We start from the raw sequence: 23,671 nt of genomic DNA on the forward strand, positions 1-23,671 counted from the left end.
AACCTGACTGTCTCAACTGTTTGTCGTTTTACAGTGCTGTTTATTGTACGGGACATCAGCTGATCGGTTAAACGACTAACTTTTTTTTACTCTCTCATCGTAAACACCAGCGCACTAGCTCTACTTCTTGTGTTCTTACCTTTCAAAATAAAAGCCCTAGACAGATAACTTATTCATGTGCTGAGGCTCTGCTAATGAGCTCTTCAATATATGTAAATCATTTTGCCTTACATTTTGCTTACATTTTGCTCTGGCCTCATCTCTAAGGTTGCATTCATCACAATACATTATTATCTCAATTAGATGTACTGAAACAATGCATATGTGAAGAAAAAAAGGCAAATTATTAATTTGGCCGGTAAAAAATATGCTTGTTTGGTAGGTTTTTCATCTACCAGTCACCTTGGCCGGTGAGTTAACATGTTAATTTTGGACGCTGAAAGTAATTTCCACAAAGCCAACTTGCTTTGCCTTGTCAAAAATCCAGCCTTGGGTTAAGCCTTTGAAATCTGGATGGACATCAGTTTTTCTTGTTGCATTTAGACACCTTTAGTAAGTATCAATTCTCTTCAAAGACATGGGGAAGGCAATGAGTAAAGATGCCAAAAAAACATCCTGGAAATTAATATTACAAAAGAAGAGAGAGAGAATTAATCTAAAAAATAGGGGGAAATGTCCAGAAGCTCTATTCATGACTATTATAATTATATATTCAAAATATACATTTAATACAATATGCAATACAATAATTTTTTTTTTTTTTACTTTAATTTTTTGTTGCTATTTTTTAAAAATTTTCTTAAAAGTTTTTGCCTTTTTTTTTCTTTCAATTTTTGGGTCATTTCTTGTCAAGTTGCTCATTGCTTTCCACTCTTTATTTGTTGAAAGAATTCAAGCAGATTTGCTCAGATTTTCAAGGGTTTTTAAGAACTCCCTACACTCTGTTTCCATCTTCCATCAGAACCAGTAAACTTGAACTCAGTGGAGTGGGCAGATTCAAAGGTCTGGAGGCAGGCAAGTCACTGAATGAACCACTTTCTCTCCTCAAACCCTTTAATTAACGTGGCTTTCACTGAAGCACTTTAGTGTCCCATTACTGTGTGCTCTACACTGTGTTTAGACATGTCACGGTACATTGTTAGGCACATGATTTAAATGTTTTTCCACTATATTTGTAGTCTTTGGCCAACCTCAACCTGTGAATCAGGCGCATTGTAACCTAGATGTGACTAATCCCCAGCATCACCTAAATATCTTCTCCTTCCATCCTGCAAGCATGTGACTAGGCAGTTAAAATATTTCAAGAGGAGCAATTTTACCAACAGCTGATAAAAATCACACCACACCAAAAAAAAACCCCCACCTCTTTGGACTTTTTTTATTTGTGAACATCCACACACCAAAACCAAAGAAACAATAATTAGAATGCAAGATAATTTAGAAACTCATTACAGACTGCTTACCTGTTGACCAGAGCCCAGAGGTCCACCCCTGCTAATGACATGGTACGCTCCACTGACATATTAATCCATAAGAGTTATCTTTAGCACTGTGGGATGGTTTACTGCCGGGGGACTTCAGCTCGGAGCTCCATCATGTGCTGGTTGCTACAGTGCCACAGCAGATACTGTGTAACTGTGTGTCCTGAGCTTAGGTTACCTGGCCCTGTCTGGAGCATGCTCAGTAGAGCCCTCTGTCACCTGAGAAGCACAGGTGTCATGTCTGACTCAGTTTGGTGTCAGAAATGAGCGTTTGGCTTTACTCTTTCACCTTACTGCCTTTACCACAAATGTAAATAATGCTGTTAAGTATTATAACAAAAAGATACTTGGAAAAAATAATTGTATTCTCAATTTATTTCACAGTTCATTTAATGTGCATGTGCATAGTTTCCACCTTCTCAACTGTGTTTAAATCCAAAGATAGAGAAAAGTTGTTCAGTCAGAGCAAGAATATATATGTTCAACTTCCACTGCCAGTATAGTAATAATAATATTACCACTGGGAGTTTTAGCATAGATCACATTGGGACTTTTGGTCTGTGAGTGTAATACATGCAAAATTAATGGGATAATTCAGATTTTTTTGAAGGGAAGTTGTATGTGGTACTTATACATAGCGGGCTATACCACATACAGTAGAGGTTACTCAGTACACCCGCAGTTTGGAAAAGCAGGCTAGAGTCTGACAAAGAAGCAAACAAAAGATTTTTAGCCACCTAAAAAAGTCCCACCTCAAAACATGAATAGAATTCTAAAGTTATGCTATATTTAGGGATATTGTTATAGCCTTACAGAAGCAAAAGTGTTCACTCACATCCAAACTTGGAGCAGGTGCTGAACCAGACATGAGTGAGAAGTAAAAAGTCAAAAAAAAGGCTCCAGTTATCACTTATTGAATGCACCAAAGGGACATTTCGAGCAAGATTGCTCCTCATCAGACTAGATTTACACTGTGAGACGCCATCTTGCATACATATCAACAGTCATGTGACTAATCGCGTAAACAAGATACATTTCGATAACTACACACCAATAAATAAACTTAATAACGCACAAAAAATATGTCTAAATATGTAAATATGTGTATAAGTATCTGTATTTTATCTAGTTCTTCGTTCTTAAAGTGAACTGAGAACCATGTATTTTTATGGCATGTATTGTATTGGAGTGTATTTATTACCAAGTACCTTGTTTACATGATGTTCACATATGTATTTAAGATGGCGTCTGGCAGTGTGACTCCAGTCTAAAAAAGAGAGGCCTTGCTCATAACGTCACTTAAGTGCATTAAATAGGTGATTACTGGAGCCCTGCAGTGTGCAAGCCATTTTTTGCCTTTTTATTTTTATTGCTTTACTTTGTCACCCGACAGTGATTTCTGATTGGGAAAATGAAGTTGTATCGCTCTCTTCAAAGCTAGACAGCATTGAGAAAAAGAGTGATTCAGCATCGATGAACACATGAGCTGCTGGTCTACTGCTGCCTCGATTATTTAGTTTTTATTATCCTGTTACTTTTTTATCTTTGAAGAGTTGGTTCAGATTCACCAGTTACACAAAAACACAAACTAACTAAATGAGTGAAGCAGCTGTAGACCAGCAGCTCCTGTCCTCAGAGAGCTAACATGACTGTTTTTGTCAGTGGAGTCTGGTGGCTTTGACAAGAGCAGAGATGGGGAACTGAAGCTGCTTCCCTGTCTGACATTAGGGTAAAGCAGTGAAAATACTATAGCGTGCACTTAATGTTGATTTCTTTTAGGTGGGACCTTTTTAGGTAGCTAAAGCTTCTGTATCAGACACTTGGATAACTATGGACGATGGATAAGAACCCAATACAAACCAACTTCAAAATAATCCTGAACTATCCCTTTAAGTGCAACAATATAATTCAGGGTTTCAGTAATCATTTAAAGCTTTACCCTTTGAAACCTTAACAAACTGGCTTGATTTCTTTCAAAGACATGGAAAGACAAAGTGAGCAACTTAAAAAGAAATGACCCCTAAAAAAAGTGCAAATTTAGTTTTTAAACAAAATAAGTACAACAGAATTACCTGAAAATTAGCAACAAAAAGAAAAGAGGAAAGTTAAAAAAGGGGGGGGCAAGAAAGTTATTCGAGAAATTTACAAAATAAATGAAAAGTTAGAAAAAAGCGAAGGCAAATGACCCTTCAAAAGTGCTTTAGAAAAAAAATCTGTCACATAATTTAAAATTTTAAAATTATAATAATTATAAAATAAATGAATGTACATTTTCCCCTAGCGTTTTTTTTTTTAAATATTCTAAATCTACTAGTTACTTGCAATTTGCAGGTAATTTCTTGCAAAGTTGCTCATTGCCTTTTTTTCCTCATGTTTCATGTTTTCAAAAGAAATCAAACCAATTTGCTCAGGGGTCAGAGATCTAAATACATGGGGAAGGCGTCCAAATAAGGCACAAGATATTTGATGTGGATCCAGGTTTCAAAGGGTTAATGTAATCACATTACACCTTATTTTCTTTATTGTAGCAAGAGTCTCCCCTTTATGAACAACTAAAGCCCTACTTGGTGACTCTTGACCTCTGATGTGATCTCATCATCACATGGTCAGGACTGTCTTCCCAAAAGCCCCGGGACACTCAATGATGTCATGGTGGGCCTGGGCGGCCTTATCAAGGGGATACTGGGAACCGACGACCGGACGCAGCCAACCAGCTTCCATCCCAGCGTAGAGCAGCGCTGCACACTCCTTCTTCTCCTCCTGCGAGGAGAGGAGCAGAGAGGATGTACAACATGTATTTTAAAGTAAGTAAAACATTGTATCATGATTTCTTTTTCCTGGCTTTGTGTCAAAAGCTTGTTGCTCAGTTGCATTCAGCTGTATCCCATGTGATGGTCACGTGTCATCCAAAGTGTGCAGGCTTTTAAACCCCGAAAAATCACCGCTGTATGTGCATGTCAAACATGGCTGTGCGATGTCGCTGCTTCGTACCGGTGTAGAGGAGAAAAGAACCACTCCTATGATGCTGCTCTCTTTAGCCATGGTGTCTCTGGGGTCGATCTCTATAGAGCCTCTGCTGCCAACCACCTAAAATCAAACAGAAAGAAAGACGAAGGTGCGTATAGAAACGTATGGGGATGAGCTACACTGGGATTTAACTACTCTGCGTAGATTCAAACCATGCCGCACAAATTTCCGTTTCCTTTGTCGGTTTTAACATGCTGTGCCAGAGATGGATGTTCTCTTGAGTAAGGGCAAAAGCGTGCCCAACTGCCTCCAAGTGGGTAACGGTGATGCCCCGCTGACCACAGATTGTAGGGGGTCAGCAATGAGATTCGGTAGCTCCTTACCCTCTGAGCAGAAGACGAGATCAGCCGCCATGTGACAGGGAAGCTAAATGATTGTGGTTGACATGTTATGCCTTTGTTATTGTTTACAAAGTGCTGCTGACACATATTATATGTCACGCTAGATGTTGATACTCGAGTGCTAAATATCACACCTGACGTGCCTCTGTTGATTACGGGATGCTGTGATGCAGTGTATAATCACACACGGGAGAGGAATGATGCCACCATTGTTTTTCTGTGTAAACATGCGGGGGCGCTATAAATGGGGGACTAAGTTGCGGCCCTATAGCGCAATCTCTGTGTAAAAGCATTTAAGGGTTGGAGAGGACACGTTGTGAATATGGCTCTTGGACTGTAGTCCTACTGACCATAACACGTCCTCCAAAGGCCAACATCTGAAGGTCATTACTGAGGTTGACATTGGACAGCATCTCTACGATCACGTCTATTCCTCGGCCCTCTGTGGCTTCCTGAAAAAAACACAGACATCAAAATTATTCACATTTCTGTAACCACTAAAACGCCTGCTAGAGGAGAAGAAAATGAAAATGAGTGTTTTTCTCTCTGCTGATATAGTCCACTTGTGTGTGTGTACCATGATTTTGTGAGTGTAGCCCTCCTCTCTGTGATTAAAGGCCAGGTGCGCTCCATTATTGAGAATCAGCTTCATTCCTTCCGGAGTCCCCGCTGTCCCCAAAACTGTGAAACCCAGAGCACGGGACAACTGGCACGCTGCCACACCGACCTAAACATAAACACATCCATAATATTAATGTGGAAACCATTTCAATTTTTAAAATAATAACAGGGAAAGAGTGACACAAAAGACAAAAATCATACCCCTCCACTGGCTCCATGGATGAGGACAGTCTCTCCGGGTTTGGTGTGAGCTCTGCAACACAACACAGCAGTGAGAAAACATTTTAGTCCTGACATCGGCACAACTGGCTTGCTTCAGCCTGGTGTTCTGTATTTTCTCCGTTGCAGACAAATGCCATCAAAAGGCTGACACCAACAATGCTTCTGCTTCTTAAGGGGTAAGTTGAGTATTTTTCAAGATCCTAATGCCAAAAGCCACCTTTTATGTCCGTATGAAACGCCGCTGGACGGCATCCGCTGAGAATGCGGCAAGACAAAACCAGTCACCGTTTTTTTTTATACACTGATGGATGGCTGGACGGCACCGGTGCATGATACGCAGATGGGCGTTGTCACTTGAGAACGTGTCCCGATGGAACCTGTCGCATGCACATGATACGCTGCAGGACATCGTCCGGTTGAAACCCTGCCGGTAAAGACGTATTATAAGGAGCACGTGAGTACCTACAGGGCAGGTAGAAGGGGCAGAGGGATTCCAGTGTTTGCCTCCACTCTGACCATCCGTGTCAGCATATGCGTTTGCTGACGTCCTGGTGTTGGTTGCCATGTGCTGTTGTTGTCTAAACATATGTGCATTTGTTGCCATCACAGTAGCGGCAACCCGAAAAAAACACAGACGCAGAAGGACACCTAAAGCGTAATATATTGACGCAGAAATCCACTCTAAAGCTGAAATATGTGACGACTTGAGAACATGTTCGATTTAGATTACTGTTTAACTGTAACAGATGATCAGTTATTATCATCCAGCCGTCATTGTGTCACATGAACGACAGCGGATTATGTCACCCACTAGTGGTGGGTGACATAATCCAACCACAACACAGTGCATTCTGGTAGTTGCAGGTTTTCTGTCTCTTGAGCAAAAGTGAACGTCACAGTCCTTTTTCTCTGTGTTCTCTAGTTGTAGCACTATTTTCAAAAGTATTTGCATCTTTCTACTGCATACACAGCCTGGTTTTGTGTAAGGACTCTCTTTATATCAGTTAAATACTTGTGTGACATGCTATCCACCAACTCTGATAACCAAACTGTTGAGAAGGCGTGGTCTTACTTGTGAATCAGAGCTCTGTAGGCGGTGAAGTAAGGGATCCCTATGGCTGCACCCTGGTTGAAGTCTAAAGCATCGGGCAGTTTGTGGACGCAGTCGTCAGCTGCTACCATGTACTCTGCATAACCTCCAGACTCTGTAGCTGTGGTGAACACACGATCTCCAGCCTGGAAAACACATACATAGAATTATAGACATAAAATAAGTGACAAGTTAGCATCAACATTCAGAGTCAATTCAGAGACATGTTTATTCCTTAGGGACTGTTTGACACATTTTACACACTTTTCATTCTTCATTTTTTAATCATTTTGGCTGTGTTCATGCATATGAAATACATTTTGGCAAGACTGTATTGTGATTGTGGGTGGGGTGCATCTGAAAATGAAGTGGCATCATGACAAAAAACTGGCATTTAAAGCCTTAAAATTAAAAAAAAAAAAAAAAAAGAATGTTTGATATTCATGATTAGGACTAATGTTGGTTAAAAAAAATAATTCAATGACAGTAGAAAATCAAATTACTGTATAATGCTTTTAAAGCTTGAATTTGAAAGGCTCATTTTGTGCACAGAGCAACATGAGTGTGTGTAATATTAAAGCATATTAAGGGTTAAATAAAATGCATTGCAAAGAAATTGTCAAATAAGTGATGAAGATTTTCTCAGCAGTTAGCAAGGTAATTGAGAAAAAAATTATTATATTATTATTAATTCACCGTGCCACAAGGCTACTGCCAGCAGCTAGCAACAACTTTTTAATTGGAATGTTTACTTGTATGTTATTCAGTGCATCCGTTAACATCATGAATATATTAACATGCCTTATATAACATCTCTGACAATTCCATTTGTCTTTACTGTGCAGCCCCTTCAACAGGCCATTCAGGAACATAGTGTCATAGGACATTTAAACATGCCAGGACATGTTTGTGCTATATATATCTTTTGATCCTGGTGGACCTCTACAAGCTATCTGACTTAGTTATTAAACTACATTTTAAAAACTGTATTATATTAGTCATTTTTAAAAAATAAACAAATAAATGACTAGTAAATCTACCTTGTACCTTAAACCCCCACCACCCCCATGGCTTTAAAATTTTAATTAATTTAAATTTGGTGTTCATGGCTTTAAATTGACATATTTTGGCCCAAATATAGATGACCATATAGTATGTCCGCCATTGAGTTTTGTTTTGTTTTGTTGTTGTTTGTGTGTGTGTGTTTAACTCAGACCTTTACTGCTGTAACTCCTTCTCCAACAGTTTCCACCACTCCAGCTACGTCTGTGCCTGGTGTGTATGGCAGAGGAGGCTTTCGGGCGAATGTCCCAGCCCGGATGTAAGTTTCCACTGGGTTCACTCCACAGGCGTGGACACGAATCAGCACCTACAGCAGAACGACATTGAGCGGTCAGTCAGCCAGTCGGTTGAAATCCATCACTCAGTACATTTTAGACGGATAAATATACATGTAAAGGTTTTTATTGGGACGTGAGAGGTCAACACACAAAAAGCCAAAGGCACAGCAAAACAGAATATACACCTTAGTTCCTATACTGTATGTTTCCCTAGTTCAGTGGAGAGTGGAAGGGATGACAAAGTCAGACATATTTTCGTCAATATTCAAATTGTCCCATGGTGCTTGTATACTGGGACAGGACAAGGACAGTAGACCAATTAAATGACCTAAATGAGCTATAACTGTTGCTCTGGTAACATGTAAACGCAGTGACTGAATAGTATGGAGAGTGTGGTAGAATCCAGGTCTTAACATTCTCCCTTTTTTTCTTATTTCTTACTCCTTTTTTTATTCACTGTTCTTAGTTTTACATAATTGCAACATGCACTATGTTGCCAGTTTGTGGGCCATGCACTGCACCATAATACAAACTAACATTACTAAATATATTTAAAAGAAAACTAAAAACGTATCTCTTTACTTCAGCCTTTAACGGGCACTGATTTAACCACTTTGCATTTGCAAAGCACACTGCTGCACCTCTTTAAAATGTATTTTCCTTAAGTTTATGCATTTTATACACAGTTTTTAACCTTCTTATGCATAATGTCAGTGGGTTTTATTTATTTTTTCCATCTTATGGTATGCATTCTGTGCATTCTTTTATCTAGCTTTTATCCATGTGAAGATGCATTCTGTGTATTTTGTATTTTTCAGTATATTCTGGTTTCATTTTTACATGCAGGTTTGTGTCTTTTGATGTGAAGCACTTGGCGCATGTAATTTCTCTCTTGTAAACCACAGTGGGCTACATTTCTTGTATGTAAGGTGCTATACAAATAAAGTTCATTATTAGGCCTTTTGTTGTTGTTATTGTTATTACTAACTGTATAAATAGAAGTGTATAGTATAAACAGATTTTACCCCTGATATATCGCTCGGCCTGATTAGCTTAACTGTAAAGTTAACTTTGATTTTTACATATAACTCACACAAACAGATTAGATTATGACTTTTAATGTTCTATTAACTTCAAAATACCACCGGGGTTTTAAGCGACTGTTAGCGTTATAGTTTTGTCATTCTTGCATAATAAGCTTAAACATTAGCGCAGTTGTTTTCGCTCTGGTTAACGTCCTCCTGTGGACAGCCAGTGTGTCTCACCTGTCTGTGTCCAGGCTGAGGGACAGGCACGTCTGAGCAGAGTTTGAGCACTGACGGCGCACCAAACTCGCTCACTCTGATGGCTCTCATCAGCCTGCCGCCCGACATGTCTTCTGCACGCGCACACTAACCTCGACGAAACTTCAAAGCGCGAGTCCTCGCCACACTTCTGAGCTCGAGACGTACACTGCTTCTGCGGTTTATATACGGGTTAGAAACACATCAGCGCCACCGTCTGGACCGGAGTGTACTGCAGTTTACTTGTTAAAAAGATGATTAAAAATAATACAATATATTTAACCCTTTGAAAGCTGGGGCGACACCAGTTTTCTTGCGCTTGTGTCAGACGCCTCTCAGAAGTATTTAACCCTTGAACCCCGAGCAGCTTTTTTAGAAATGTTCCATGAATTGCAAGAAATTAGTACATTTAGAAAATTATTCTTAAGAGAACAAGGCAAAAATGTCTAAGGAAAAAAAAAGAAAAAGCTAGGGAAAAACTCTATTTAAAATTATCATAATTGCATATTTAAAATGATGTTACAAAATTGAATTTGAAGTACTTTTTCGAATGTTATTTCTTTGTTGTTGTTGTTGTTTTATCTATATTTTTGTTTGATTTTCTTGTCTTTTTAAACCAATTTACAGGTATAATAATAATAATAATAATTATTATTATTATTATTATTATTATTATTATTAGTATTATTAGTATTATTGGGGTAGGACAATATAAGTGTAAATTTCAGATATGTAAATAATTATTTTTATTTACTGTTGATTTTGTTTGGTATTCGTCATGTTATTTTTTCCATGTCCGAAATAAATAAATCAAATCAAATTAAATCTGTTGAAATATCCAAACACGTAATATTAACCCGCTAGTGCTGACTGCAGAATTATTAAATCGATTGTGTTGCAAATCAACTGCTTTGGCCGCATGTATAATGACGTCACATCCGTTTGAGCTTCGTCGATTTGTATGTATATGGATTAGCGTTGAGCTCATGTAGCGGCAGCATAAGAGCCCATCCACATGAGAAGAGAGTCGTGAAATCCGCTCAGGAGGAGCGAAAATGCGGAACCAGGACCAGATGAAGTAACAGTGGAGGTTTCTTAACCAACCCTCACATTTCGACCAGGTCAGTAAAGTCCCGTACCCGGTGTGTGCTCTCCCGTGTTGAATAATGGAGCCATTATATCAAGAAACTCCGTGTAACAGTGTTTTTTAAGAAGAGTTCCCTCGTGCTTCATTCAAACAGCAGGACCTGGTGAATGGAGACACAGCTCTATGACCCTGACAGCCTCAGATCTCGGTGTCTCAGCTCGTGTTCTTAGACCAGAATGGCTACAAAGAGCCGGTATGTGCTGCAGAGAGTGCTGAGAGGACTCCGAGCTCACAGTGTTTGCTCCCAGAGCTCAGCCTCGACCTCCAGTGAAGGACGCCTGCTGTGGAGACCTGCAGTCAGACACCTGAGCTGCTCTTACTCCCTCTGTCAGGCTGCTGCTCCAACCACAGGTACTGACAGGAAGGCATCGATCATGTCAATGATTGATAGGTTATAGTTTCCTCACTGACTGTAGCTGACATGTCTTTTGGGCAGTGATGTGTGAAAGTAAAATGACAAGCGGCCCATGTCTGTTATCCAGCAACATTTCTCGGGTGGCCTCCAAAACCATAATTAATTCACAATAAAAGTAAAGTGAGCCACAGTGGGAATTGTTTTGTGCGTTTTCGGAATACATAAGGTTCCAGAGTACAAAAAAATATCATCGAAATAGAGTGTGTTGATCTAAAAAAGTACCAGTGGAGGATCCCCCGCATACCCCAACAGAGGTCCTAGCTAAGTCCCTGGTGGTTTTATTTCCAAGTACATTTACACTCACAATGAATTTTATTTGGTGATTTTGGTGCAAAACAATTAACATGAAGAAAGGATAAAAAATATGGTAACTTTAAATAGAATACGATAAAAGTATCAAATGAAAAATAGAATGAAAGAACACAAAATGTACAGAAGGTGCAACGAGAATCAAGAAATCCCAGAAACATATTAATATCATAGAAATGTCCCAGCACCCTTGAAATGTCCTAAAATCCTAGAAACGTCCCAAATTCCTAGAAATACCCTTGAATCCTAGAATTGTGCTAAAATCTGTCTGTAGACCAGTAAAAACCAGTCCATTCACACTGATTTTTATTCTTGTGCCTGTGATTCGCCAATATTCTTATTTAATGCAAAAAACTCCACAAACAAACAAACAAAAAATATATAAAATAATCATCATTATCATCACAGCAATTCCAGTTATCATCCAGTCATGATCTTCATTTCCCTCCTCTTCCAGGTCCCAGCAGTTTGTCCTTCAGGAGTCACACCTGTGGAGAACTGAGAACGGATCATGTGGGAGAGAGAGTCACTCTGTGCGGCTGGGTCCAATACCTGAGGTATCACTCTGTCACTGCTGTTTACGACACCCAACTGAAAGTCATCAACAGACAGATTTAAAGCAATGCTAGACATTGGCTGTAAACACTGGTGGCTCCAGACAGCAATGAGAGGTCACAGTTTAACAGCCTTGCTAGCATCTCTGTATGAGCTGTACCTGGACTCAGTCACTAGGGTTCATCCTGTGGTGACCATGAACATCTGTCTGTTTGTTTGTCTGTTTTATTGCAATCCATTTATCCCTCAGGGCCCGCTTTAATATCACACACACTTGCATCGCTCTGTGCACAAAATGCACTGAAATCAAGCTTTTAAAATATCATACGTTATTAGTATTTTCTATGGTCACTAATGCAATACCTAGTGGGAGTTGCGTGTATTTTCTCCATATGCCAAATATGATTTTTTTAAAAAAGGGAATTTAAAAAAAAAAAAATCAAGGCATTGGATTACTTCTGGGTGTCATTCTGGGCTTTTGCCTTGGATTTTTTCATTTTTACTATTTACCACTTGATGACATAATTTTTTACAATATTTGGCAAATGGAAAATACATGCTATTTCCACAAGGTGCACTGTCACAACCAATGTTGATACAAATCATTGACATATCCCAGGCTGTCATCAAAAACAAATCTGCTTTGTATGTAGTATATTGATTTTTTTTCAGCTAAAAACGCAGAGGCATCATGACAAAAACCTGGCATTTAAAGGGTTAAAATTCCTAAAAAAAAAAATAAAAAAAAAAAAGAATATTTAATATTTATGATTAGGACTGATGTTGGTTAAAAGATAACTCAATGAAAGTAGAAATTAATATTAATTAATAATTAATAAATTATTACTTAAATTATTTATTATTATTATTCATTTTTTATTTATTATTTATTAATTGTTATTATTTATTAATTACTATTTTTCAAAGCTTGATTCTGAAAAGCGCATTTTGTGCGCAGAGCGATACAAGTGTGTGCCCTAAAGGGTTAACGTGGAGGTCTTTAGGGATTGACTCTGTTATGATGCCAGCCTCTAGTGGGCATTAGAGGAACTGCAGTTTTTGGCACTTTGTTTTCCAGCTCTTGAGGTTGCCACTTGCTCAGTCTATGATTATGCGGGCGTTAACTCACTGCTGGTACAGTTGAACTCTTAAAACTTCCTGCAAACTCTAACAAATGTTACTGCCCCCAACAGGCAAGACCTGTTCATCATCCTGCGAGATTTCAGCGGCTTGACTCAAGTTCTAATCCCTCAGGAAGAAGTAAGGATCAAACAATGCAAATACCACAATACAATCACTGTTGCGACCATTTAAGTAGATAACAATTACTTCAGTGTTACCTTTTTTCTGTGTTTTAAGTCTGCAAGTAATTTGAAAGCAGTGCAGTGTGATCTCACCGTCGAGTCTGTCGTCAAGGTTACAGGAACAGTAAGACGACGACCAGCGGGGCAGGAGAACAAGGTCAGGTGTCTGTTAATAAATCTGTTAGATCATGACTGGCTGTTAAAAGCAGGTCCCCTTATTCATATGGGGACGTTCAGCACTGACTAAACCATGATACTCAGCGGGAAACAAAAGGGGTGCATTGCATCTCCAGTTGTGGCTTGATAGAGCAGCTTTCTCTTTGGCCCTGTTTAACTTTTAGGGCAGGCTTTAATATTACACACACTCGTATCGCTCTGCGCACAAAATGCACTTTTCAAAATCAAGCTGTAAAAAAATATTACACATTAATATCATTTTCTACTTTCTTTGAGTTCATTTTTAACCAACATCGGTCCTAATCAGAAGGTATTCTTTAATCCTCTGAATTTTAACCCTTTAAATGCCAGGTTTTTGTCATGACGCCACTATGTTTTTAGATGAGTAGATTATTATATTATATTATATCATATTGTATTATATTATCACAGCCTGGGATATGTCAATGATTTGCAGCAACACTGTTTGTGACAGTGCACCTGGTGGAAATAGCATGTATTTTCTCCATATGCCAAATATGGTAAAAAATGATCAGGTGGAAAATAATAAAAAATAAAAATTCCAAGGTAAAAAAAACAGAATGACACCCGAAATAAAACAATGCCGTGGGATCAGAAAAAATTGCAGTTTAAATGGCGCATTTTCAAAACAGCTTAGTTTCCACGGAGTATTTTAGACTTATTGTAGGAGCTGAGCTGGAAATTCCAAGATCAAACAAACAAAATACACAATCTTGCCAAAATGTATGCCATATGCATGAGCACAGCCAAAATTATCAAAAAAATGAAGAATAAAAAGAATGTAAAAAGCGCCAAACAGTTTCTAGGGGGTTAAACCTGGTATTGACATGCATTGACACGCCTTCTCAGCTGGCATCCTTGCCTATCTGACTCAAATTTTCTGTTGCTGCAGTTACACAGATTAGACGCAACACTCAGTACGTTTACATTATGTTAGGAAAAGTGGAATTATTGTGTTAGTCTGACTAAAACTGAAGTGCTCAGACTAAAGTTCTACTAAGTTAAATTTCTCAAAGTTGGACTAATCCAACTAGGAAATGCCGTTGGACCTGAACTTACCTAGGTGCTCTGCACATGCTCCATAGTACCCATGCCGGGCTTTGACCTGGAAGTAAAAAAAAAAACAAGGAAAGAAAACAAAACAAGACGAAAGTAAAAAGTAAAGCATAATGTGTTTAAGAAATATACAGCACTGAAAAGTTTTCCATGTTTTCACTGCTGAACGTGCAGCCTGTACTGCAGAATTTCAAGATATTTTGACAGACTTCTTCTGAACCTCGGAGGTCAGCAGAGCAAATATATGAAGTATTCATGTAGTATCCAGAGTGCTGTCTCCTCATTCTGCTGTGTCCATACCAACAGGCCATGTCAACGGGAGAAGTTGAAGTCCTGGCTGAGAGTGTGGAAGTTTTCAATGTGTGCCGGAGGTTGCCTTTTGAAATTAAAGAATTTGTCAAAGTAAGTATATTATGGACATTCGAGCAAAAGATTCCGATTTGTTATTGTTATCGATCCTGAACGATTGTGTTTTTGCTGTTTGATTGTGCAGAAGTCTGAGTCTTTGCGCATGCAGTACCGCTACCTGGACCTGAGGTCCTCTCAGATGCAGAGGAACCTCAGACTGAGGTCTCAGCTGGTGATGAAGATGAGAGAATACCTCTGTAATGTGCACGGTAGGTAGACTGAGATTCATTCTCTGTCTTCAGATCATCTTTTCCAGAACAGTGGATGACTGGTGATCTGTCCGAGCTGGGAAACACTTTGACACAGAGCCATCATACACAGGCTAACCAGCACGTTCACACTCCTAGCATGCTGCCCCTGAAATTGGACAAAATCAAATTTCTTGAAATCAGACACCCAGATGATGTGGCTGGAATTCGAGCTATTCCGCCATGTAAACACCACAGTCGGACTAGAAAATCTGCGCATGCTCCTTGTCGCCACGCCGGCCTCCCTCGGTGGTTAGGGATAGGGACTGTTTGTTATTTATGAGGTAGGAAGGGGTGCTGCAAAACAGGTCAGGCATAAAAAAAGATGTGAGCACTGAGGAGGGACTTGTGCTTTTAGTTTTGGCTTAGGTGAGGGACATTCAACTTAAAAAACCAACACTGTCATGGAAGCTAAGCAATGTCCTGCTGTGGACTGGGCTGCAGCAAAACATAGTTTAGCCACTTAAAAAAATCAATATCTGTTTAAATGTACACTACAGTTGAATATTTCCACAACAGCTGATGGAGGCAGAGGGGAAGCAGCAGCTCACCTGGAATAAAATGACTGTTTTTCTCAATGGCGTCTGGTGTTTTTGATATAACGGCTTCAAATCCCCGTCGATAAGGACTTTTTTACTGCGAGGTAAAGCACTGAAAATATTCTAAATATTGCATAGGCTACACTTACACTGATAATGCTTCGTTAGGTGGCTTAAAACTAATCAATGAAGGCAGAGTTTGCTCAGCACTGTAGATTTGTATGAACATGATGCAGCAGTTTTCTACCCCAAAGTTACTGAAAATAAACAGCTGTGATTGTGATTGGGTCCATATCATAGACTGTACATATAATTTAGGTTTATTGCAAGTAGCTGGAAAAAGGCATATCTCCACCAGCCGTGAAGGAGTTGGACATACTTCATTAAATAAATTCTCTCCCAGGGACAAGGACAGTGGTCCATTTTAATGGCCGAAACGGGCTTTAACTGTTGCTCCACGTAACAGTGCATGTAAACACACTGACTGAATTGTAGGGAGAGAGTGGTAGAATCCAGGTTCTGAAGCATAACTAAACTTAAGTGTCGCTAACAATCTTTTTTTCTTATTTGTAGGTTTTGTCGATGTGGAAACTCCGTCTTTGTTTAAAAGAACACCAGGGGTAAGATGATCTTTAACACTTAACAGCTACAGAGAATCAAAGTCCCCTTAAAGAGCAGCTAAACCCCTGACTTTTGCCTTGAGTGCCTCCTCCCTCTAATGTGAAAAAAGTCTCAAAAATGGGCTTGGCTAGGAGCAGGCTAAGACACGCCCAGTCAACTGATTATACCTTCTCTCTATCCACACGTCCTCCCTGCTCCCTGCACACACACAATCAAAATAAAATCAGTTGGCTGTTGAGAGGGCATTGACGGGGGGCTTGGTTTATGACGAAAGCAGGCTCCCGCAACCAGAATCAGCCAATAGCAAAATTTAATTGCAATAGCAGGTATCAATCTTTAGACGGCATTTTCTATGCATATTTATAACACAGCGTGTAGAATTTTAATACTTTGTACTCAAATGTCAAGAGTTGAACCTGATTCAATCAACAACTACTAGATACACATATACTCTATATTGCCTTACATCTGAAAAAAGTGGTTTAGGGGTTTAATTACTCTTTAACAATCCTTTGCCAAAGAAACATTCAAATAATTTAAGGACTAATTCCAAGTTGCTGTATCATCAATTTGAGAAAAAAAAAACTAGGGAAATGATATAATGTGTTCTTCCCTCAGACTCTGTTCATTGTTTTGTGTTTCAGGGAGCCAAAGAGTTTGTGGTTCCGTCCAGAGAGCCAGGCCGCTTTTACTCTCTGCCTCAGAGTCCACAGCAGTTCAAACAGCTTCTGATGGTGGCTGGTATAGACAGGTGGCTACAGACTTGAAGGGATAGTTCAGATTTGCTGGGTACTTACCCACACTCGGTGTATTACATAGAGTCGATGTCGATTGGCACATCCCCAGTTTGGAGAAGCAGATGGGAGTCTGACAAGGGAGCTAAGTAAAGTACTGCTGTGCCTTTGACTTTGTCCTCCATTGTCACTGTGGCAGGTACTTCCAGATGGCACGGTGCTACAGAGATGAAGGTTCCAAACCAGACCGGCAACCTGAGTTCACCCAGGTAACATGGAGACAGAACGGGAGAAGGACAAAATGCAAATAATACACTCAGCATTTTTTTAAAAAATTCCCAGGTTTGATCGTGGCACTATACTGCGCTCTGCTGCTTGCTCTTAAATTTGTTGCTGGTAATGGAGCTGAAATATTCAAGTCTAGTAAAGTTAGATAGACATTTGTTCCCATATCGGGAGTGGAAGAGATAAAAGCGACACATCACTAAGTACACTTACATGTAGTACACTACGTTCTACGTTCTTTGATCAGCCTTGTTCATAGTTTCTTGTTCCTTTGTACTTGGTGGCAGTGTTGACTTAAATTTGATAAGTTGGTTTTCAGTCTGTGGTCTCTGTGAGTAATCATCCTCTCATTATCTTTCTCAGGTAGACATAGAAATGTCTTTTGTGGACCAGGCAGGTATCATGTCCCTGGTGGAAGGTTTGTTACAGTACTCCTGGCCTGCAGACAAAGGTCCCCTTGAGGTTCCTTTCCAAACCATGACGTATGAAGAGGCCATGAGGGACTACGGAGTGGACAAGCCTGATACTAGATTCAATATGAAAGTGGGTTGCTGAGCCTTGCTTTTTTTGTTTGCTTCTAAATATCTCCTCGATGACTGAATATCAGAACTGATCCTTTCGCAAGAGACAATAATTAAAGAGAAACTTCATTATTTTTCCACCTGGACCTCATTTCCTGTGTATCTGTGTCTAGGTGACTAATTGGACCAACAATTTCTTAAATTTGTCCAGTATTGAGAGAGGGCTGCAGCCACACCAGTGAAACAGGCTGTCATTTAACCCTTATGGACAGTCTTGTGCTATCAATTTACATTCACTAAAATTGGTTTGGTTTTGCCACTGACTGTTTTTGCCGTCAGTAGTATGGAGTCAGAACATTCCTGAACTGGATGGCTACAACTATCTATTTTTTTGTTACCAATTCATCTTTGGATAATTTTTTGGATTTTAGAGTTTTTAGACTGCAGGAGATAAGCAGAAGAGGAGCCCACTTGTAGACAAACAGCTCCATAGCACTACTAGAGATCAAAACTCCACAGGAACCTTTAACCTGCTCTGTAGCAGCCATACAGCATGCCGATCTAACATGATGCTGAAAGATAGATGGCTAACCTATGAAGCTACCTTGATATGTCTGTGGGTCCAGCAGTGTTTCTGGCAAAGCACACGTCTCTGTCTGAATCACTGTCCTTCTTTCTTTCTCTCTGTTCAGTTAATTGACCTCAGTCAGTTTTTCTTATCCACGGAGATTGAATTCCTCAGATCAGCTCTCAGCCAACCAGGAGGCTCGGTTCAGGCCGTCTGTGTCCCCAGTGGAGCGGTAAGAACAAAACCGTTTCCTGTTGAGCGCACGCCATCGGAACAAACTGCGCATACTGTGTGAAGTACGACGCAGAAGTAATGACAACAAAAAGCTGTTACAGATCAAACAGCACTATATTTGATATGTTGCGGGTTTGTGGTCTGCGTTTTGCCGTCCTTTCCTTTATTTGACCTCGTCACTGCTGTCTGTCTCCAATCATCTTCTCTGTTGTGTGACCACAGACACTGTTTTCGGGAAAAGATTTGGAAGAGCTGAAACAAACGGCCAAGACTCAGTTTGGACAGGTAGGTTTTATTTCCTCTTACTTTATGTGAAGTCATTATTATACATCAGTGTCTTGATGTTTGGTACAAATAATTAAAATGGTGAGACTGGATACAGGAAATAAAATGATGAAATGGGGAATAAGTGACAAATGTGAAAGAATGAATGGAAATGAGATACTGACATTGTTTTAATTTCACATGGTCTTCACGTCTATAGACTATGCACAACATGTTACGTATATAAAATGTGTTTCTTTATGTGTTTGAGTCTATAAATGCGTAGTATTGCAGTTTACTGTTGTGGCCCTTCAGCAAATATAACTTTGTGAAGCTTACAAGGTTGAAGTGGCTTCAAAGCATTTCTTTGTAATTGAATGTTTATGACCAAATAAACATCCATCAAAGTTAGAGACCATCTTAAAGGAGCAGTGTGTAGGATTTAGAGCAGAGATACGTAACTTGCTTTGCTTGGGGGCCATTTTTGCAAAATGTCAGGAGGCCAGGGGCCAGTTGTAGCAGCATGATTTTAGGACATTTCTAGGATTATAGGATGTTTTTAAGATTTGAGGACACTCAAGGATTTAGGAATGTTTCAAGGATTTTAGATCCGATCAGATTTTAAGAAATTTATAGGACTTTAGGATGTTTGTAGGATTTGGGGATGCCACTAGGATTTTAGGATGCATCTAGAATTTCAGAACATTTCTGGCATTTCAGGAAATTTTGGGACATTTCTAAGGATTCAGGACATTATTAGGACTTAAAGGCATTTCTAGGATTTGAGGACATTTCTCAGATTTTAGGGCATTTCTAGGATTTGAGGATGTTTCTAGGATTACAGGACATTTTTAGGATGAACAATGAACATTTTGATGCTGTTTTATGCAGTTTGGCACCCTTTGCATACTTAAAGCACAAAAACAACTCCAAAACAACTGTTTTACTGGTGAATAATCATCTGACAAAAAGAATCAGTATTAATTGTCATTTTTTTTGTGATGTGTCTATGTTTTGTCCCAAGGAGCTCAGCGTGGTGCAGGTCAAAGCAGACGGGACACTGAAGTCTCCCCTGAAGAAGCTGCTGTCTGTCTCAGCCACAGAGGAGCTGCTGCAGAGGACTGCAGCCAATCCAGGAGACCTGCTGCTGCTGGCTGCTGGCTCCCTCCACTCTGTGGTGAGACACTCACGGACGTCACACTCAGATTATGTTAGAGTGATGAAGGGGAAAAGTTGTACATCATTGCAAGGAAATATAAAACCGTACATAAGCTAAATATGTGTTAATTCCTCCTGTCTTGTCTCTCTGTCCGCTCTCAGCGTCCGTTGCTAGGTAATCTTCGCCTGAAGTGTGTGGAGCTCCTGGCATCTCGTGGCGTGTCAGTCTGCGACCCCTCAGCCTTCCACTTCCTGTGGGTTGTGGACTTCCCTCTCTTCTTGCCTAAAGAAGAGGAGCCTGAGCAGCTGGAGTCAGCCCATCATCCATTTACTGCGCCGTTGCCAGAGGACGCACACTTACTCTACACAGAGCCACACAAGGTAGTCACAAAGACTTACTCCAAATTTCTTCATCTATGTGTCTGTTTTAATTCATTTTTGGATCTCTTTAAATTATCATTTGTCGTATAGGCTGCATGAGTTCTTATGGGTTGTATGCTGTCACTCGTAGGTCCGTGGTCAGCACTATGACCTGGTGTTGAATGGCTGTGAGATTGGAGGAGGCTCCATCCGCATCCACAAGGCCTCAGAGCAGCTTCACGTGCTGAAGAGTATCCTCAAGGTCCCTCACTGTATATCTCGGCAGATTTCAGCCGACCTTTGGAACTGGGTTGAATCAATCACTGGTCCTAACTGTTTTCGACTTGTGTCTTTTGTAGGAGGACCCCAGTCTTCTCTCTCACCTGCTAGAGGCTCTGGACTCAGGAGCACCACCACATGGAGGCATTGCTCTGGGTAAGGTTAACCTTTTAACGCCTGGATCGACGTCTGTGTTCTTGTGCTGCATCCAGGCGCCTTTTACAAGCATTTAGACCACTAAAACCTGAGGAAATTGGTTTAATTTCTCTCAGAAACATGGGAAAAACATAATGAGGCACTTAGCAAGAAATGTCCCGCAATTGCAGAAAGGAAATTTACTAAAATGTGACGTAAAAATGAAAATTAGCTGTGGTGTATTATTAGATATTATCAAAAACAATAGAAAATGTCAAGAAAACTAAATTTATAATTTTCTTAATTATACATTTAAAATGATCTTACAAATGTTTTTACTTGAGCTTATTTTCTTGTTTTTTTTCCCTTTTTGTTTGTTTTTTTATTTACTTTTCTATGCTTATTTTCGGACAATTTTTGGGTCATTTCTTGTTAAGTTGATTGTTGCCCTCCAATATTTTAGAAAGAAATCAAGCAAATTTGCTCAGGTTTCACAGGTTAACTCATCAGTTGACCAGAGCAGGCTTTAACTGTAAACAAACTAGTTTAGCACAGAAAAGACCCATAAAAGTGTATTTTTACACATTTGATCTAATTTTTGTGCCTCTGTGCTGGCGCTAGCCAAGGCCAGAGGCATTATGTTTTCCAGTTGTCCTTCTCTCCCAAACTTGTGAACATATCTCAAGAACACCTTGAGTCGGGTTTTTTCATATTTGGCTCAAATGTTAACAAAGACTCAAAGCTCTTGAGCTCTCAAGATTTTGGTGGTCAAAGGTCGAGGTCTCTGTGTCCTCATAAAACATGTTTTTGGCTATAGCTCAAGAATTTGTGCACTACAATGACACACAAATGTCTTATAGCATATGATGATGAAGTGATGAAATTTTATATAGAAGAGGTCAAAGGTCAACTTTGACATTTGTTCTGAATTGGTGACACTAATCTTGAAATTGGTCCCAAAGCTGACCCCTGAGGAACACCGTACCTGGAAGAGGCAAGTGAAGAGACATAGTTGCTAACAAAGGACCTTCTGTTCGACAGATATGATGAAAACGACATTAGGGTTAAAGAGGCAGTGGTGCACTGAGCAGAGATATGAAATAATAAATGTGATATTTAACACCACTTCTAAAAATGTGCTAAAATGTGAAAATGGTTGTATATCTATTTGGTCATCTTATCACTTCACTTTGCTTTTTTTAGGTTTGGACCGGCTTGTGTCAATCATGGTCGGGGCTCCGAGCATCCGTGATGTCATTGCCTTCCCTAAGTCATTCCGGGGTCACGACCTCATGAGCTGCGCCCCTGACTTTGTTTCTGAGGAGGAGCTGAAGACTTACCACATCTCTGTCAAATGGCCCACAGAGCAAGGAGGAGGAGGAAGAGAGGGGAAGTGAGGAGGTAAAGGAGGGCGGGCTGATGTCTTAACGGACCTTGATAACACACCCAACAGAGGAGTGTGAGGACAAGGAGACAGAGATGACAACCAGCAGGCGGTGCAGATACTGTAGCCTGTGGAGACCTCCGCCAGCTGGCCGGCAAATAAGAGGAGGAGGAGGAGAGAAAATGTGGAGGAGGTGATGCTGTGGATGCGTCTCAGCACTGTTACTTTGGAGTGGAAGAGAAAAAGGGAATCTAATCAGCTAAAACATACATAATGGAAATCTGAAATACATGAAACTGACATAAAAACAGCTGAGGTTAAATTGATATGTTGGTTTAGAGACACTGAACCTCTTTGAGGGTGGTGCAGTACTCTCAGACCGTTGTCTTCTTTAATCTTTCTTTAACCCTTTGAAACCTGAAGCAAAATCAATTTACTGGCACTGCCTTCAAAGGTCTTTCACAAGTATGAAAAGCTTTGAACCTTGAGCAAATTGGTGAGAAATGTTCCACAAATTGCAAGAAATTCATAGATTTAGAAAGTTATTTTGAAAAAGCTAGGAGATGTTTGGGTAAACAAAACAAAAAAAAAAAGAAAAGCAAGGAAAAACATATATAATTAGCATTATGTTACAGAATCATTAAAAAAAAAAACCTAAGCAGTTTTTCAAAGGTAATTCATTTGACTTTCTTTTAAAACTTTCTTTTGTGAGTGTGATTTTTTTTTTTTTATACAAATTTTCAGGTCATTTTCTGCTAGAGTGTGCGCCCCATATGCCGAGGCCTTTGCAGCGGCCCGGGTTCAATTCCAGCCTGTGGCCCCTGCTGCATGTCATTCTCCCTCTCTCTCTCCCACATTTCCTGTCATTCTACAACTGCTCTATCAATAAAGGGGAAAAATCCCCCAAAAATAATCTTTAAAAATAAACATAATAATAATATTTTCAGTTAATTTTCATTTGTTTTGTTTTTTTTTACTATTTTTTTGCATTTTTTAAGGTAATTTTCTCTTGTTGCTCATTGTATTTTTTCCCATGTTTTTGAACAAAATCAAACCAATTTGCTCATGTCTCGAGGGGTTAATAAGTTTTCTGTTATAAATGATCTCCAAATCAAACTTGATGATCTTTCAGTTACTGGTAGCTCCACTGATTCCAAAGAGATGCTCATTTTGTACTGGTTTCTGTCTAATGCTAGTCCAGATGTTTCAGATTGTGCGCCACCTTGGTAATAATAAAACTCAACCTGTAATCATGAAATCCACAGTCCTTGTTCTGAGTAAAAATGATGAGTTCAAGCTATAAAGTAAAGGATCATGACATCAGTGGTAGTGAGCAGCGCAAAGTATTGTGAAAAGCTTTTTTTTGTTTGTTTTCTGGCTGAATTATGTGGAGGGATAGTAACACAAAGAGGAAGTAATTTACTAAATACGAAATAACTTTGCAATACCAATGCATTGCTGTTAAGAAGGAAATTCTTTGAGGCTATTAGGAACAGTGACATATTTTATATCATAGAAGAAAACAGCTTCTTCAGCTTGTGTTA

General features: G+C 39.6%; 2 protein-coding genes and 1 long non-coding RNA gene across 4 annotated transcripts; 2 read left to right on the top strand and 1 right to left on the bottom strand.

Annotated features, from left to right (window-relative positions):
• Positions 1 to 1,841: 1,841 nt before the first annotated feature.
• cryz (crystallin, zeta (quinone reductase)) lies at positions 1,842 to 9,598 on the bottom strand. The gene is made up of 8 exons (XM_042498038.2): positions 9,388 to 9,598; positions 7,999 to 8,151; positions 6,765 to 6,928; positions 5,672 to 5,723; positions 5,427 to 5,576; positions 5,200 to 5,301; positions 4,473 to 4,568; positions 1,842 to 4,241 (listed from the first exon to the last, which is right to left on the bottom strand). Exons 1-8 carry the CDS (start codon positions 9,493 to 9,495, stop codon positions 4,080 to 4,082), a joined length of 987 nt encoding a protein of 328 aa, XP_042353972.2. The 5' UTR covers positions 9,496 to 9,598; the 3' UTR covers positions 1,842 to 4,079.
• LOC148188030 (uncharacterized) lies at positions 4,152 to 8,168 on the top strand. Its single transcript, XR_015778154.1, has 4 exons — positions 4,152 to 4,285; positions 5,819 to 5,868; positions 6,033 to 6,146; positions 8,028 to 8,168. It is a non-coding gene; the product is annotated as an uncharacterized LOC148188030 (long non-coding RNA).
• Positions 9,599 to 10,359: 761 nt separating the features above from the next.
• Positions 10,360 to 23,385, top strand: dars2 (aspartyl-tRNA synthetase 2, mitochondrial). Of its 2 annotated transcripts, XM_088085573.1 has the most exons (18): positions 10,360 to 10,526; positions 10,647 to 10,903; positions 11,734 to 11,833; positions 13,025 to 13,091; positions 13,191 to 13,292; positions 14,696 to 14,791; positions 14,883 to 15,006; positions 16,158 to 16,204; positions 16,850 to 16,956; positions 17,139 to 17,208; positions 17,588 to 17,767; positions 18,438 to 18,545; positions 18,770 to 18,832; positions 19,836 to 19,988; positions 20,132 to 20,350; positions 20,481 to 20,591; positions 20,689 to 20,764; positions 21,947 to 23,385. In XM_088085573.1, exons 2-18 carry the CDS (start codon positions 10,729 to 10,731, stop codon positions 22,138 to 22,140), a joined length of 1,992 nt encoding a protein of 663 aa, XP_087941699.1. In that variant the 5' UTR covers positions 10,360 to 10,526; positions 10,647 to 10,728; the 3' UTR covers positions 22,141 to 23,385. The 2 variants fall into 2 exon arrangements, with proteins under 2 accessions (XP_087941699.1, XP_042353774.1); XM_042497840.2 differs by lacking the exon at positions 10,360 to 10,526 and having other exon boundaries at positions 10,533 to 10,903.
• Positions 23,386 to 23,671: the final 286 nt, after the last annotated feature.

Source organism: Plectropomus leopardus, chromosome 12, assembly GCF_026936395.1.
Source record: "Plectropomus leopardus strain MGB_pleo_1.0 chromosome 12, ASM2693639v1, whole genome shotgun sequence".
Lineage (NCBI taxonomy): Eukaryota > Metazoa > Chordata > Actinopteri > Perciformes > Serranidae > Plectropomus > Plectropomus leopardus.

What these genes read in the sequence shown, in the direction of transcription:
- dars2 (XM_088085573.1), top strand. Translation starts at nt 10,729, where the DNA reads ATGGCTACAAAGAGCCGGTATGTGCTGCAGAGAGTGCTGAGAGGACTC. An exon ending in GGCTGCTGCTCCAACCACAG is followed by an intron (nt 10,904 to 11,733) that starts GTACTGACAGGA and finishes CTCCTCTTCCAG; the next exon opens with GTCCCAGCAGTTTGTCCTTC. An exon ending in AAATTAAAGAATTTGTCAAA is followed by an intron (nt 14,792 to 14,882) that starts GTAAGTATATTA and finishes TTGATTGTGCAG; the next exon opens with AAGTCTGAGTCTTTGCGCAT.
- cryz (XM_042498038.2), bottom strand. Translation starts at nt 9,495, where the DNA reads ATGTCGGGCGGCAGGCTGATGAGAGCCATCAGAGTGAGCGAGTTTGGT. An exon ending in CTCAGCCTGGACACAGACAG is followed by an intron (nt 8,152 to 9,387) that starts GTGAGACACACT and finishes GTTCTGCTGTAG; the next exon opens with GTGCTGATTCGTGTCCACGC. An exon ending in AAGGAGTTACAGCAGTAAAG is followed by an intron (nt 6,929 to 7,998) that starts GTCTGAGTTAAA and finishes TGTGTTTTCCAG; the next exon opens with GCTGGAGATCGTGTGTTCAC.